The 14,704-nt window shown below is 56.2% G+C and overlaps 2 protein-coding genes across 2 annotated transcripts; both read left to right on the forward strand.

The window, feature by feature from the left end:
• Window positions 1-158: 158 nt before the first annotated feature.
• Window positions 159-2,210, forward strand: MFIFM68171_10702 (uncharacterized protein; the record flags this gene model as incomplete). The annotated part of the gene is made up of 1 exon (XM_071066121.1): window positions 159-2,210. One exon carries the CDS (start codon window positions 159-161, stop codon window positions 2,208-2,210), a length of 2,052 nt encoding a protein of 683 aa, XP_070922222.1.
• Window positions 2,211-10,936: 8,726 nt separating this feature from the next.
• Window positions 10,937-13,393, forward strand: MST12 (Transcription factor mst12; the record flags this gene model as incomplete). The annotated part of the gene is made up of 4 exons (XM_071066122.1): window positions 10,937-11,054; window positions 11,118-12,744; window positions 12,815-12,898; window positions 13,084-13,393. 4 exons carry the CDS (start codon window positions 10,937-10,939, stop codon window positions 13,391-13,393), a joined length of 2,139 nt encoding a protein of 712 aa, XP_070922223.1.
• Window positions 13,394-14,704: the final 1,311 nt, after the last annotated feature.

The raw sequence follows: 14,704 nt of genomic DNA on the forward strand, positions 1-14,704 counted from the left end.
TGGGCTGGCGGAGACCGATAAGGAAGCTTAAACCAATCAGCGACGTCCGATAAGCCTGCATTTGGTGGGCTGCTGCTCTCCCCAAAAAAAATTCCAAGATCGAGAGGGACAGCAGCCCAAAGCACACCACTCCACCGGACTGCTGCAGATACGCCTCAATGGCTTCCCGTCCTTCTAAACGACGGAGAGTGACGCCGCCTCGCGAGGATGGGCACGAATCGGCCGGTCATGACACCAAGATCCAAAAGGCCTTCTTCAAAAGCGCCGCCACATGGAACCTCGAACAGGACTACGAATCGAGAACCAGGAAAGGCAAGAAGAAGGATGCTAAAAAGAAGAACAACGAAGGCGGCAGGCTCCCCATAAAGACGGCCGGAGGAGCATGGGTAGCCCAAGATGATACCGCATCGGTGGCGAGCGACGCCGATTGGCTTGAGAGTGAGGGAGACGAAGGGCGTCTCGACGAGGAGCCCGAAGTCACTGCGCCAGAGGCGCCAAAGATCCCCGAGCGTGAGCAAATTCGGAGGGCTCAGGAAGAGCTGGCCAAGATCGCAACACAACTGAACGAAGACCCTGAGGAGCACCCTGGTGCATTCAAGGCGTTGGCACGGCTCGGCGAGTCGCCGATTCTCTCCATCCAGAAGCTCTGCCTCGTCACCCAGATGACAGTTTACAAAGATGTTATTCCCGGCTACCGGATACGACCCGCGTCGGAAGAGGCTGCTGGGGAGAAGCTCTCGAAGGAAGTCAGGCGGTTGCGGACATATGAGCAGGCCCTGGTTTCTGGCTATCACGGCTACATCAAGAGCCTCGCGAAACATGCCACGTCACCGCCTACAGAGACTCGCAAAGGCGGGCAGCCAATCTGCAGCATTGCCCTCACATGCGCTTGTACCCTAGTGAACGCGGTGCCGCATTTCAATTTCCGCGGCGACCTCCTGAGGATCTTGGTTAGGAAGCTGAGCACCCGCAAACTGGATGCGGACTTTGCAAAGTGCCGGCAAGCTCTGGAGACGCTGTTTAGGGAGGATGAGGAGGGGAACGCCTCTATGGAAGCAGTCTCCTTGCTCACAAAGATGATGAAGGCGCGCGAGTACCGGATTGACGAGAGCGTTCTGAACATGTTCTTGCACTTGCGGCTGCTGTCCGAATTTTCTGGCAAAGCTTCGCAGGACAAGGTAAACCGCCCCGGCGATGAGCCGTCCGGCAAGAAGCCTAAAGCAAAAAGAGAGTTCCGCACCAAACGGGAACGGAAGCTCCTCAAGGAGCAAAAAGCAGCCGAGAAGGTAATGGCCCAGGCCGACGCAACCGTCAGCCACGAGGAAAGGGAGCGAATGCAGTCAGAAACCCTGAAGATGGTGTTTGCCACCTACTTCCGGATACTGAAGCAGCGCACGCCGCACCTCATGGGAGCCGTCCTCGAAGGCCTCGCCAAGTACGCACACCTCATCAACCAGGATTTCTTCGGCGACCTACTCGAAGCCCTCAAAGACCTCATCTGCGACAGCTACAGTGCCGAAGATGCGGCCGTAGACGATGCAAACGGCGACAACCAAGACGAGGACGGCCTCTCGGTCGTCCGCGACACCACTAGAGAAGCCCTCCTCTGCACTGTCACGGCGTTCGCGCTCCTCGAAGGCCAGGACGCGCACAACGCCCGCAGCGACTTGCACCTCGACCTCTCCTTCTTCATCACCAACCTTTACCGCAGCCTCCTCAGTCTCTCCATCAACCCAGACCTCGAACTGGGCGCGAAATCCCTACATCTCGTCGACCCAAACGACCCCACCTCTTTCCTGGAAAACCGGAGAAACAACAAGATCAATCTCCAGACGACCACCGTCCTCCTCATGCGTTGCCTCAGCGGCGTGCTCCTCCCGCCCTGGAACATCCGCTCGGTGCCCCCGTTACGTCTCGCGGCCTTTACCAAGCAGCTCATGTCGGTGGCACTGCAGATGCCCGAGAAATCTTGCCAGGCGGTGCTCGGGTTGCTGTACGACGTGGTGCACACGCACGGGAGAAAGGTGAGCGCGCTGTGGAACACTGAAGAGAGGAAAGGTGACGGGACGTTCAAGCCGCTCAGCGAGACGGTCGAGGGGAGCAACCCGTTTACAACTACGATTTGGGAGGGCGAGATCCTTAGGAAGCACTACTGTCCCAAAGTGAGAGAGGAATTGAAGCTGATGGAGAAGGAGCTCAGGGGGATCTAGGCATTTTTTTGTGTGTCTTCTTTTGGGCGCTGTGGTGGAATGATCAGACAAGAATTTGTGATGCGGTGCGGGATCTTGCTGTGAAACTCCGCTCCCGCTCCAAGTTGGTCGGGGTTGATACTCTCTAATCGAACGAATAACACGATTCAGAAAGGCAGAAGCTACCAAGCGGGAACACTACGTGGGGCTATGTAGTGCGCAGCAGTGCGACCCGTTTCTTCGCTTCCTGACACCTCTCAGTCATTGGCATCTACCTTCTTCTCCCACCTGTACCTCCGTTCCTATCCATCCTCCCCAAATCGACCCCACGGGTTCGTGATCTCCTTTTCGCACAGCAGCACCATGGCGGAAACATTTCCGACAGGTCGGAGCACGGTGCGTTCCTTGTCATACAACGGCCTGTAATGGCCAGGTCCTCGACAACTGTTTTGATTGCCATGGATAGATGCTGCCAATTTTTCAAATTTTTCTTATTCTTTCTTTCTCGAAGAGGTTGCCGAGTACAACGTTGACAAGGGCCCAGGCTTTCAGGGGTAACCAAAACACGGCGGTTGGTCCCAGAGGAGATGGCTTTCAGCCGGCAGCCCATTCCTCTCTCTTCCTGTTTTGTACCGACAAGCTTCTCACCTCGTGTTTGGTTGTTTGAAGAAGCCTAATGCGTAGCACGCCTAGTAGTACGCAAGTCACACGTAGAATAGGGGAGTAGTGGAGAGGGCGGTAGGATGGAAAACGGACTGGAGGTCGGCCGTGAACCGCGAACTACACTGCGTGGCCGGACAAACGACAAGGGCAAGGCAGATCTCATTCGGGTGGCCTTTCTTCGGGCACTATGGGCATGGCCTACGACATCGACGACACCGGATCTGTGAAAGTCTAGGGCGGTCTCAAAAATCTTGCTTCCGGCCACCGCCCGCGCTTGACGAAGTCGTGCAATGCACCGTAATGGTCATGGTCGTAGACATGGACGATGCAAGGGATTCATGCCTTCCTTGCCGAGAACCGGAGTGGCCCGGTCGGAAGGCGACAGCTAGGGACATGGCATCGCTCAGGGGTCGAGCATGGGGCGAGGCTACACTAGACCGCACGGTCATCTAAGGCCACTGACCCTTGACCTTGGCGTTGTTGGTATCGACGCTGCTGGTCATTCCTCCGTCCGAGCGTCCGAGGTCGAGCTTCGTGCCCCTGGGTCATGCAGCGCGAGCAGGGATGGTGCTAATCACCCACATTGCAGCAGCAGAGTCGTCATGACTCCCAGCTCCATCTGGTTTCAGATAGTCGATCTCCGCTTATCCAGCGGCTGCTGAAAAGGGTGCGGCTCCTGGGGGTCGGGTAAACATGTACGACGAGGCAGGCGCGGGAGAACAACACCTGGCTGAAGGTTGATCCGAGTCGGGGAGAGGGGCGAACACAAAGAGCGTTTGCCATGCTTATTAGCCAGGATCCCGGACCCAAGGGCGGATTGTTGCGCCACCCCGTTTTCAATGACGGGCATGTTGAGTCGGTGCGTCCTGTACTACTAGGACACGAAGAATGAACCCCTGTGCTAGGCAGTACTCAAAGGCAAAATCGAGACCAGGAGCCAACCCGGTGTGTGTTGTGGTTCTCGGTGCGAGCATTGGGCAAGGTCTGCACGGGCTTCAGGCGAGCGCGCCCGAAGGCCACTGCGGGGTCCCGATGATTTGGGCCCGCGCAGACAATGCGCGCGGGCCTCGGGACCTCGAGGGAAGTGGGGGGGAAGCGAGCTGAGCACGGTGGCTGACATGAGGAGTGGCATGGCAGGACCGAAAGCGAACGATGCCGGTCTGTGATGCAGGGACGTTGAAAGAGGCTTCTTGCGAGGGAATGCGTGACGAAAATGCAGCTGGCTGTTATTGGGCTCGCCCAGTTGATCCGACCGCCCCCAGCAAGGCACCAACCTGCAAGGGCCTGGAGGCCCATTGGACGAGGTCAGCCCTGTGAAACAACGACAGGAACTTGCAAGGCACCTCAGTGATGAGTGGGGCAATTCAAAACTCCCATTCACGAGGTTATCACAGTTGCGTCTTTCCTTGTGCCTGACTTTAGCAGCCGAGCCGTGGTCCATGCCTTGTCGGAATGAGCCGCTCTGTGCAGTGTAGAGCTTGGGAACGAAACTGCGAGAGGCATGCCTACTGCGCTGTGTGGTGAGCCGATGGCTCGTCAATCTATCCCAAACCGATCGCGAGTTTACCGGGCTGCTCTGCTCTGTTCAGACCCTGGAACCGGTGCCGTCCCTAGCTCGTCGGCTCGACTGGCATATCATGTCATCCCAATTCGAGTGCTTCCCCCGTGTTGAGCTGCATGCTGTTCGGAAAATGGCACTTATCTCCCGCTACGCAATTCTTCTGGAAGAACCTGTAACATTCTTGTCAAGTTTCATGTGGTTCGCTAACCCCTGAGGCCCCATCATCAAGCACAGCGGCGCCTGTTTCGGAGTCTGCGCCGACACAATCTCGGCAGAATCGGAAATCAACCGTTCCCACTTGCGGCAACCCCGAGGAACCAGCCGGCTTATGTGACCGAGCATCGCCCGTGCTTTGCGAAGACAAACCTGGATGTTCCTGCAGACGGTTACATTGCAAGCTACATTTCCCATCCGTTGCTCTGTTAGGGTTGAACGGACGAGCACCCTGGCATATGCATCCTGCCAGGGACACCAATCGAAGCTGCAGGCTCAGCATGTCCAGAACGGGGAGAGGTTGTCACCCTCGACGTGACCGTCTGCGCCCACAGCGCAATCGCTCAATTTGTTTCGATATTCGACCGTACCAAAGCTCCTTACGTTGTGTTTCGGATCTCCCTTGGCACTTTGCTGCCCAGCAGTGCGATGAGACCTCGATGACGGCCTTTGGGGGTAGGAAATATGCCGACAGGCGGTTTTCGCATCTTAGAAGCACCGTCGATTACGCTTTTTACATATGCGCGTGCAAAGGTAAGAGGCTTGTTGCCGCTCATGGCTCGGGATTGTGCTCCATGGGCTGACCGCAAAGTAACCGTTTGTTGCTAACAATAGGTGATAAGAGGCCCAGCCTTTCCTTCCCAACCACCTCACCTAAGCGTGGCCGCCCACACTACGGAACTAGACATTGCTCCGCAGCCGAGGAATAACTCTCGTCAGGGCACCTATCACCTGAGCAGGATTTTTCAGCATGATCGCACTGGCGCACACAGATCTCTCCCTGCATGAGGCAGATCTCTAGTCCGTACCTGCATTGGGACGGGATGTTGACCCCGTTCGCATCTTGCCGCCCTGCCCCAGCGGATATCGAGCCGAGCGCTCGCTGGCAGCCAGATAATCCTGCTCGGATTGCACAGCGGCGGGATCTGAGTGGACATGATAGGGCAGGCCATTTGTTGTTCTGTAAGCTCTCTCGCCGCGGCCGTTTTCTTCGACCGTTCGCTACTATTCTTGGCTGCGAACCGTCATCCCACGCCCGCTCTTTGGGCGAGGCACCAATCACAAACGTCCGAGGGCGCCAATCAGAGCCCTGAAGAGTTCTGAACGGCCCATTCGCGGGGGAGAGAGACATCACCCACCCGCAGCATTTCCAGCCAGCAGATCTGATCTCAATCCGTACAGTACATATGCGTAGCGCTGGCGGACACCACGGGATGCACCGCGCAACGGAAAGGCGCGGGGGCTAAAAAGCTTGGCTTCGAGATCGCCCAAAGATGTGAAATCACTCTTTTTCATCTATGAAGCCAGCAAGATCGCACTGGGCTCGGCCATCCGGGCCCCACTGGTGGAGGGCCGCAGAGGTCCGCACCTCACTTTCTGCTCGTGGCGCAGTACAAAAACATACAAACGTTCATGTCAGCCAGCGGGCCAGCGCCGCCCCCCATCACGTAGGACGGACATGATTCGGACCGACACAATCAACTGGGCTCAGCTTCTGGGTCTTGTTATCCCAGTCAATATGCTTTCCGCACAGGGCCCGAACACCCGCTGTCCTGACTCTGAGTGTTTCTTGCGGTTCTTTGTCGGGCGTTGCGTGATGGGACTTTAACGAGGTTGGGTTCCAGAACAGGAGACACAGGTGGCTATCGGTGATTGGCGGGACTGGTTGGGGATAGCATTGCCTGTTTTTGCTGTAGCTGACCGCGTCGGCGGCTGCGCATTGTGCAAACACAAGTTGAAGTAACTCGGCTGGAGACGTCTTCTCCCACCCCGTCGACCAGAACCCAAGCTCTTGACAAGGCACATGCTGACCCGCATGCCTAACCTGTCGAGATTGGAAAGGGGTCTGCAACTCGCTGGTCTTGGTGGGCTCGATGTGCCCCTCTGGCCTTGCATGCAGTGGGATGGAACAACATTGAAGCCGTTTGGTACTGCGCGGAGCTCCATGTAGTTCCTGCAATGCCTACCCCCAATATAGGTGGGGGGGAAGGGGAATGCTTGGGATATGTGACAACAAAAGAACACCAGAGTAACTGGATGATCCATTAACTACCGCCCTTGCCGTCACGTTGCTCTCCATGCCCGAATGCACCAACAGCCAGTTAGCTTCCCAGGGGCAGCACAATACAACCTCACATATGGACTCATCCCCAGTCCAGAGCTCTTTTGCCCAAAGCGGTCAGGGCAGCTGCGCCATGGGGGAGAGAAGCTTTTGACACAGCTCGCCCGCTCGTTTCAGAATATGTTGGTGATTGTGACCTACCCAACCTACCCAACACCCCCCACTTTTTACACAGCGCGCCGCACCCGTACATTCGGCGGCAGCGAGTCTGCGGATAATTCCGGGCCTTTCATGGATACTAGGTCCATCATCCACTCGAAGTAGTATACGAGTAACCCGTACACGAGCACCTGCAGGGCGAACCAACAGCCTTCTCCGGAGTGGCTCACATGGGAGATGGCGTTAGTGAGGATCATATGCTGGGTGGCGTATGTGCGACGGCCTAACATACACCCGTGGTCCCAAGTTGTCCGTGAGAAAGGAGGGATGGCGTGTATACCAAGGTCCCCCCGGGTAAGGGAAGGTGCCTTGCTGCCTTACACTATTGCCTACCTTGGTCCTGACTTGGTCAGTGCCGCCGAAAAGCATGGAGGAAGATGATGCAACAGCAAACATGATGCCTGGTCAGGAAGGGAGCATCGCCGCATTCTGTGGGGACGGGTATCTGGGGAGGATTGTCGATCGCTGAGATCATTGCGCGATAAGCAGGTACCGTTTCTTCCGAAGCGACTTCTTTGGGATCTTTCTGAACTACGGCACCCTCAACCTGCCGCGGTCCACGTAACGCAGCGCGGTTCGTTAAATCTCTGCCCTCTTTGGCGCCTCACCCTGCATTGATCATTTGGACTCGTTGGCGCATTGCTGAACGGTTGGGCGGCTGCGGCTGACTGTGCGTGGGCACGGCAGCGCATCGGTGCAAAGCATCCGATGGCTGCTCTCCCAAAGACGGGATCTGGCAAAGCGGAGCATTATCCGGGTGCGCACCTGGCGAAAAAGCGGGGTCCTCTATCGCCCAGCTGCGAGCCTAGCCCTCTCTTGGCAACCGGAAAGTGGAGACAACGACCGGAAGGAGTTAGCGTTAGCGCTAAAACAGAAGAGAACAACCCCTCGCCCCCGTGCCCTGCCGGCTGGGGCTATTTCTGAAGCATGTTTCAGAATTGACCAGGTGGGATTCAAAAGGCCGTGGCTGGGCACCGCCCCGCTGCAGTGACTAAGGGGGTGGGAGGATGTGTGAGTTCGCGGCACAGACGTGGCCATGGACAACCAGCTGATGATAGGTAGGATACGAGCGGGTGAGTGTGGCTTGTCCGTGTCTTCGCTGGTTGCTGAACTACACTAAAGCAGCGATGGCTCTTGACGCTCTATGCTAGCTCCGAAGCGATCTCGTCATGCCTAAGCCAGTTTGCGATCGACCCGAGAGCTAAGACATACTCGGAGAGTTGTTGGGCGTGAGATAAAAGATGAGATGTAGATTTTGGCTGCTGAGAAGCACGCCATCGCGCTGTCGTGATCCTCAAAGCACGGAAGGGGTTGAACACTGAGGAGTTGACGGATAAGGCCAACACGCAGCTTCACAAGGGAAAATTCAATGGATACCACGGGGCTGCCAGCTTAAATGATCCATATGAACTTCAGTATTGCACTGAATTTTACAGTCGATGGGCACCTGTTACTACGTTAAATCGGCCATGCCCACAGCATAAATACGAAAATGATTTGAGGTCACACGAGCAAGGTGGTGTATTTCCCTCGCCGCCTTTGCCATCTCACCGCCGGCCACCATGCAGATACAGCGCTACATCGGCAGTACCTGGTCCGGCGAATGTGGATGCGTAATGATTGCTGTGCCATGGACGAACCCCTCTTGGTAGCATCGTAGCGGGACACTAAATACTTGCTTATGAATAGCAAATTTCGTGGGTCCGTGAGAGCGACTCAGACCCGCAGAGGGACCGACTCGGCTCTTTAACTTTGCGCTTCAGCATCGCGCAGCGCTAGTAGCCATTGCTTTTCATGCCAGCAGCCCGCGCTGAAGCTCATCTGGCTTTGAGGAGACCCAGTAACTCAACCCAAAGAAGCAATTGGCTTGGGGAAGACGAGAGCAAGCGCCACAGACGAACCAATGCCCAATCGCCGCCAAGGAAGCGGCCGGCGCATACACCTACCGGACCATGAGGACGCGTCATAAACGGTTGATTTGAGCCGCCGGGCGGGCGACGGAATGTGAGCAAATGTGTGTGATCACAGGACAACACCTTCAGGGTCGGGCGGATGCCAAGTGGTCTTTCAAAAGTAACTGACGACTTCGCTCACCGGCCCCGAAGACATGACTTGCTTGCCGAGATAATCCGCCCCAAAATACGCCGTTTGAATGTCGTGAGCCGCATCGCCACCTGCGAACCCGAAAGCCAGTACGAGCTGTGTGCCGCTTCCTCGTCATCCCGAACCTCCCAGGTTGATGCCCGGATCCATCCGCCGCAGTGCCCATTTATGTATGTAATATTCTCTCGAAGGCGATTTGCTGCGCTCACGCCACCAGCATCATTCCTCCATCCGACACCACGTGTGGCTCAGTGCTGAAGTGCAGATTTCGTGATCAGGTAGTTCAGACAAGTGCGAAAATAGGGAGAGATACGTGGAGAGCAACAAGCAAGCAATGCACAGGTCAATGGCGGCAGCTCTGCGGTTAGAGAATCACGCTGCCCCTGCCGATTTTGTCGGCCATTGGATCCAGGTTCTCCAGCAGGGGCAGCCTATAACCGAGAAGAGTTTTCGAGTCGGGGCATTGCTTGGCCTGCTGCTGAGATCCCCCCCGCAGAGCAGCACTCCAAAACGGTACAATAGCTGTACAACTCACCTCTGCGTTGATCGCTAGCGCCAGGCTTCAAAGAACATCAGGGTCGTCGCTAGACCCCATGTGAGGCTGCACGGATGAGCGGCAGTTGGTGTAGTGCGTGCAATGAAGGACAAACTTTCAGGGCCTGCTTGGTCGACTATTTCCCCGATCCTCTGCTCATGCTTTTGAACCGCGGAATTTACGCTCGAGCTGGGATTACCTCCGTTGTGCGCCGGACCCTGGCACTAGGCTCGCGCTAACAAACAGGCCAGTGCTACGCTGTCCCAGCACAGTACTGCCACTCCCGACCGTGCCCTTGCCAGCGAATGGGATGAGGAGGCCATGCTGTGTGGAGGCCCTTGCGTGGGTTGCGTGCTGGCCGTTCTGGAGTGCCATTGAGAATTTGAGCGAGACCCACCGAGGCCGCTGCTGCCAGCGTTATTGGCCCTTTGGGCCGTTCCTTGCCAGGTGGGGTGGGCAGGCTGGGCGATTCCCAGGACCCCGACCAGGCCAAAGTCATTAAACCCCCATGGTCGCCGCTCTTCTCCCCCCCCCCCCTCGCATCGATCACTCCTCTTTGCGATCCTTCTTCCAAGGCTCTTCTTTCGTCTCCCCCATTTTCTTTTCCTCTTCTCTCTGGATAGTGTCGCAGGAGGGATCCATTTCACAGCTTTCATCTTCCCTGGATCTGTTTGCCAGGTCTCTGTCAACGGCGCGTCGCTCATCTTCTTATCCCATCAACCAAACCCCCCCCAAGAGGTAATCGTCGCGCTGCAGCACCCGACCGCAGTGCTCCCGCCAGCCGTCTCAGACATTCCGCGTCGCAGCCTCCGTCCATCACCGCGCGACCCTGTCGACCAGCTCGTCGTGCCTGTTTGATAGACATCGATACCTGGGGATCCTTTGATCGGTTTCGTTTCGTTCGAACAAAAGCTTTAATCCCATTCACCCATTGTTTCTCGGCCGTTGTCCTCCGCTTAGGCCCGGCAGCCCACGGCAACCAACGACCAACCGCCATCGGCGCTCCCGCACGCCGACAGCTCAACCGCACGGACGGGCCAACTACCGCAAGCAGGTTGAATTGAGTGTGCAGATTTCCTATGTCACGGGCTGGCCTCGGGAATTAACACTTAAGCTTTAAAACAAAACGACCTTTTCGCGCAGCAGGCAGCGCCTAACACTCAATTTTCTTCTACTGTGTTCCTCCCCTATTTCCCTGGTCCAACGGTCGCATCAACTGGGTTGCATCGCCGACCAGTACCCGGCCTCTTTCCACTTCGCCTCGCCACGTCCGATCCGGCTCATCAGCAATAGTCGGTGGTTGCCATCTTCTCCGTTCGAGGCTCGACCCAGCGCCGCAAGAAGACGAAGCGTCTTCGGGCCTCGACCGCCAATTGCGGCTTTCGCGCATTATGTACTCCCAAGGTACATCCATGGCGCAACAGAAACCAGAGACTTTCATGCTGAGCACCGAGGCTCAGCAAGCTCTCCCCCATGATGCCCAGGTAGCCCTGCAGCAGGTTGATAATTGTGAGTGTGGCGCGCTGAGAGACCGGGCCGCGACAATTCGGTTGGCTAACCCCGAGGCTCCAGTGAAATACTTTCTCATTTCGGCGCCAGTTGACTGGCAACCGGACCAGTATATTCGACGGTTCCTTCTCCCGACCGGCGAGTACGTTTCGTGCGTCCTATGGAACAATCTCTTCCACATTTCCGGCACCGACATCGTACGATGTCTCTCGTTCCGTTTCCAGGCTTTTGGCCGCCCGGTCAAGAACTCAAAGAAGTTTGAGGAAGGCATCTTTTCGGATCTGAGGAATCTGAAGTCGGGGACGGACGCGTCGCTTGAGGAGCCCAAGAGCCCCTTTCTCGACTTCCTCTACAAGAACAACTGCATCCGGACACAGAAGAAGCAAAAGGTCTTCTACTGGTACAGCGTCCCTCACGATAGGCTCTTTCTAGACGCTCTCGAGAGGGATCTGAAGAGGGAGAAGATGGGTCAGGATGCCACCACGGTTGCCGTCAGCGAGCCCGCTCTCTCGTTCGAATACGACTCGTCGCAGTCGCTCTACGAGCAGCTCACCAAGGCCCAGCAGGCCAATTCTTCGTCCTTCAACGCGCAGCAGGTCACTTTTTCTCAGCCACAAGCCACTTCTCCGGTGATGCGGGCAATGGACTCGATGCCCCCCCCTCAGATGATTCCTCAGTCGATGGCCCCTTTATCGGATGGGATGGACGCCATGGTCCCTTACGGGACGATGGCAATGGCCCCAGCAATGCCTCCGACGATGCCGCCCACGATTTCGGCGATGCCCCAGCCGGTAGTCAAGCGGGAGCCTGATTACGCGCGAGTGCAGTACAACCAGAACGGCGTCCCGCTCACCCAGACGCACCAGCGGCACGCGTCGATGCCAGCATACGGCCTGGAGTACTCACCTGCGCCCTCATTTAGCTCGTCGCATTATGAGGATTATAGCCAGAGGGGTATTTCGTTTGAGCCGTTAACACCACCCCAGCAGGCGCTGGGCATTCCCGGCGAACCCGCCTACATCGCCAACGAAGAGACGGGTCTCTTCAGCGCCATCCCGGACCATCTCAATCCCGCCGGTGGCATTAACGGCATGATGCAACTCCCACCATCCAACCTGGCCGCCCAATCGTACCCCCGCCCGTACGGCTCCAACCCGGTTTACGCTGTGATCGAAGGATCGCCTACGTATAAGCAGAGAAGGCGGCGCTCATCCATCCCTCCGTCTTTGTCGGCCACCACGGTGACGATGGGGCCGGCGACGACGGCAGCTCATCGGCCCTCGGACCTCCGGAGGTCGGTATCTGCGTCTGTAGGCCCCGTTGCTGAGGGCGATGAATCGGCGGACAACTCGCCACCAGGGTTGACATACAGCAACTCCAGCATGCCGCTCACCGGTCAGCAGCACAAGGAGATTATCGAGCTGTCGCGCCACGGCACTCCGCTCTCGACAGTCGAAGGCAGCCCTGCCCTCAACCCCATGGCTCTCCAGCAACAGGACTTTTCACCAGTCACCGGCGATGAGCTGGGGCCCCTCAGCGAACAACGACCCCTGATGCAGGGCGGTCCTCATGTGGTACGGAGAGCCCGCTCTGCCACCGTGATGGAGCTTGGCCCGTATCCCCAAAAGTCTCACTCCTGCCCCATTCCCACGTGCGGCCGTCTCTTCAAGAGACTCGAGCACTTGAAGCGGTAAGGCTGGAGTTCATTTCATTTGTCAAACATGGAATCCTCCTGCCGGATATCTAACCGAAAGTCCCAGACACGTGAGAACACACACACAGGAAAGACCCTATATCTGCCCTTATTGTAGCAAGGCATTCTCCAGATCAGACAACCTAGCACAGTATGCCCCCAACATTTCCTTGATGTATCATTTCCTTTGTCAATCGCCCAAAAAGCGAACAAAACATCCAAGCCTCCAGAGATCGCCAAGAGCCACAACACAACAGCAGCACTGCACATGCGTCCAAGCCGACCATATACCAGCTCTATGTGCGAGATTGAGACTAACATGTTGTCTCCCTGCAGACACAAGCGTACCCATGACCGCGGTGATGGTGCCGAGGGCAGCTTTAACCTTTCTGGCGAGGAGGAGGAGCAGTACTCTGGCGAGGACCAGATGGACTCGCTGGAGGACGCGTCCCCGACGTCTGAAAACGGTTATATTGCTGGGTCACTCGATTCAGCTGTTAACGGTGGTACTTCGACGATTCACGGCATGCCGTCAACGAGCGGGGCGGGCATGACGCCGACGCAAACGTTCAATAGCCTCCAGACTCTCAGCATGCCAATGACGATCAGCCAACCGCAGGCCCTCAACGCGGGTGGTATGCATTAAAGGACATCAGGTGTCGCTTTGTTTTTTGATGACTGGCGGGGGGGAACCGAAACCCAGCGGAATGTATCATGTGTATAGCTACGTAAGGGCAAACCTGTGGTTTATTTACCTTGGGAAGGTCAGGTGGTCTTTGGGTTTTACTTTCTCTTCTTTCTCATCCACTTCGGACGATGGGGGCTTCGTATTTTATATCTTTTTTCTTTTCTTTTTTATCCCTCGATCCCCAAAAAGGGTGTTTTGTTTGGACAGCGTCGTGGCCGGGGAAGCATTCTATTTTCATTTAGTTTTGTTTTGGTTCTTATGTAAGGATCTGTCTCGGTTTGTGTTGTTGAACGACAACATTTGCAATTGCCCCTTTCTGCTTGGCAGGCAGGTTGGCAGGCGAGTTAGCAAGCAAGCAGGCAGGCAGCGCTTCTAAAAGACGCATCACGGTATAGACGGGCGCAAGAAGAAGCCAAGGCTTTTCTTTGCTCTGTGCTCGGGGATTGTCTTTGCATTTTTCTAGTGAGGTTTTTTTTCCCGGGTTCTATGGTCTCTGCGCCGAGGGGATTGTGGAAAGCGGTAAAGGACGCGGGATGGGAGAAAGACATAAACGCGACGCCTGATGTGTATATATATCCCTTCTTTTTCTGTTGATCTGCTTTTTTGTCATTTTGATGTATGGTGAGATGGTGGGCTTCAAGTTTCCCGAGTTGGATACAAGAACTCGACATGTCGGAGACTCTCAGCATGCATGATAGTTTTGCTACGTACGAATTTCAAATTAACAGCAATGAGAAGATGTCGCTCCTCACACGAAGCGCTGCTCCGGGCGGCAACGTGTACATTTGTTCAATGCCCAGGTCGCAACAACCATTTCATTAGATAGAACTTATCTCGCATGCCAGCACATTGGCCGTCAACCCACCGACGTGTTGGTGGCAAGGCAACGCGCAGTCAAACGGAATACACATCAGAATCTGGCTAACCGGTACACGCACTGGAGACCGTCACCGTGGAGGCCAGCTGGCTGAGTTGATTCTCCAGTCAGAAAAGTGCTCAATAGTCTGTGTACTGTACGTACAGGGCTACAAACAGCATTCAGGGGCCGCTGTATACTTCCAGAAGAAGTTGAAATGACGAGTCGATGCCCTCTGATTGACCAGCGGCCCTTGGCTGATCAGGATCTGCACACGGAAGATTTACTTAGCTCCCGAAGATCCAGCAGCATCCCGTATGGCCGCGGCACTGTTGCTATGCGGTTGCCAAAGTTGCTGGGTTGATTAGGGGGTCGATCGGTCGATCGGCCCGCTCGCGGGGCCTGGCTGGCCG

Source organism: Madurella fahalii (genome assembly GCF_045866475.1).
Source record: "Madurella fahalii IFM 68171 DNA, scaffold_6, whole genome shotgun sequence".
Taxonomy (NCBI): domain Eukaryota; kingdom Fungi; phylum Ascomycota; class Sordariomycetes; order Sordariales; genus Madurella; species Madurella fahalii.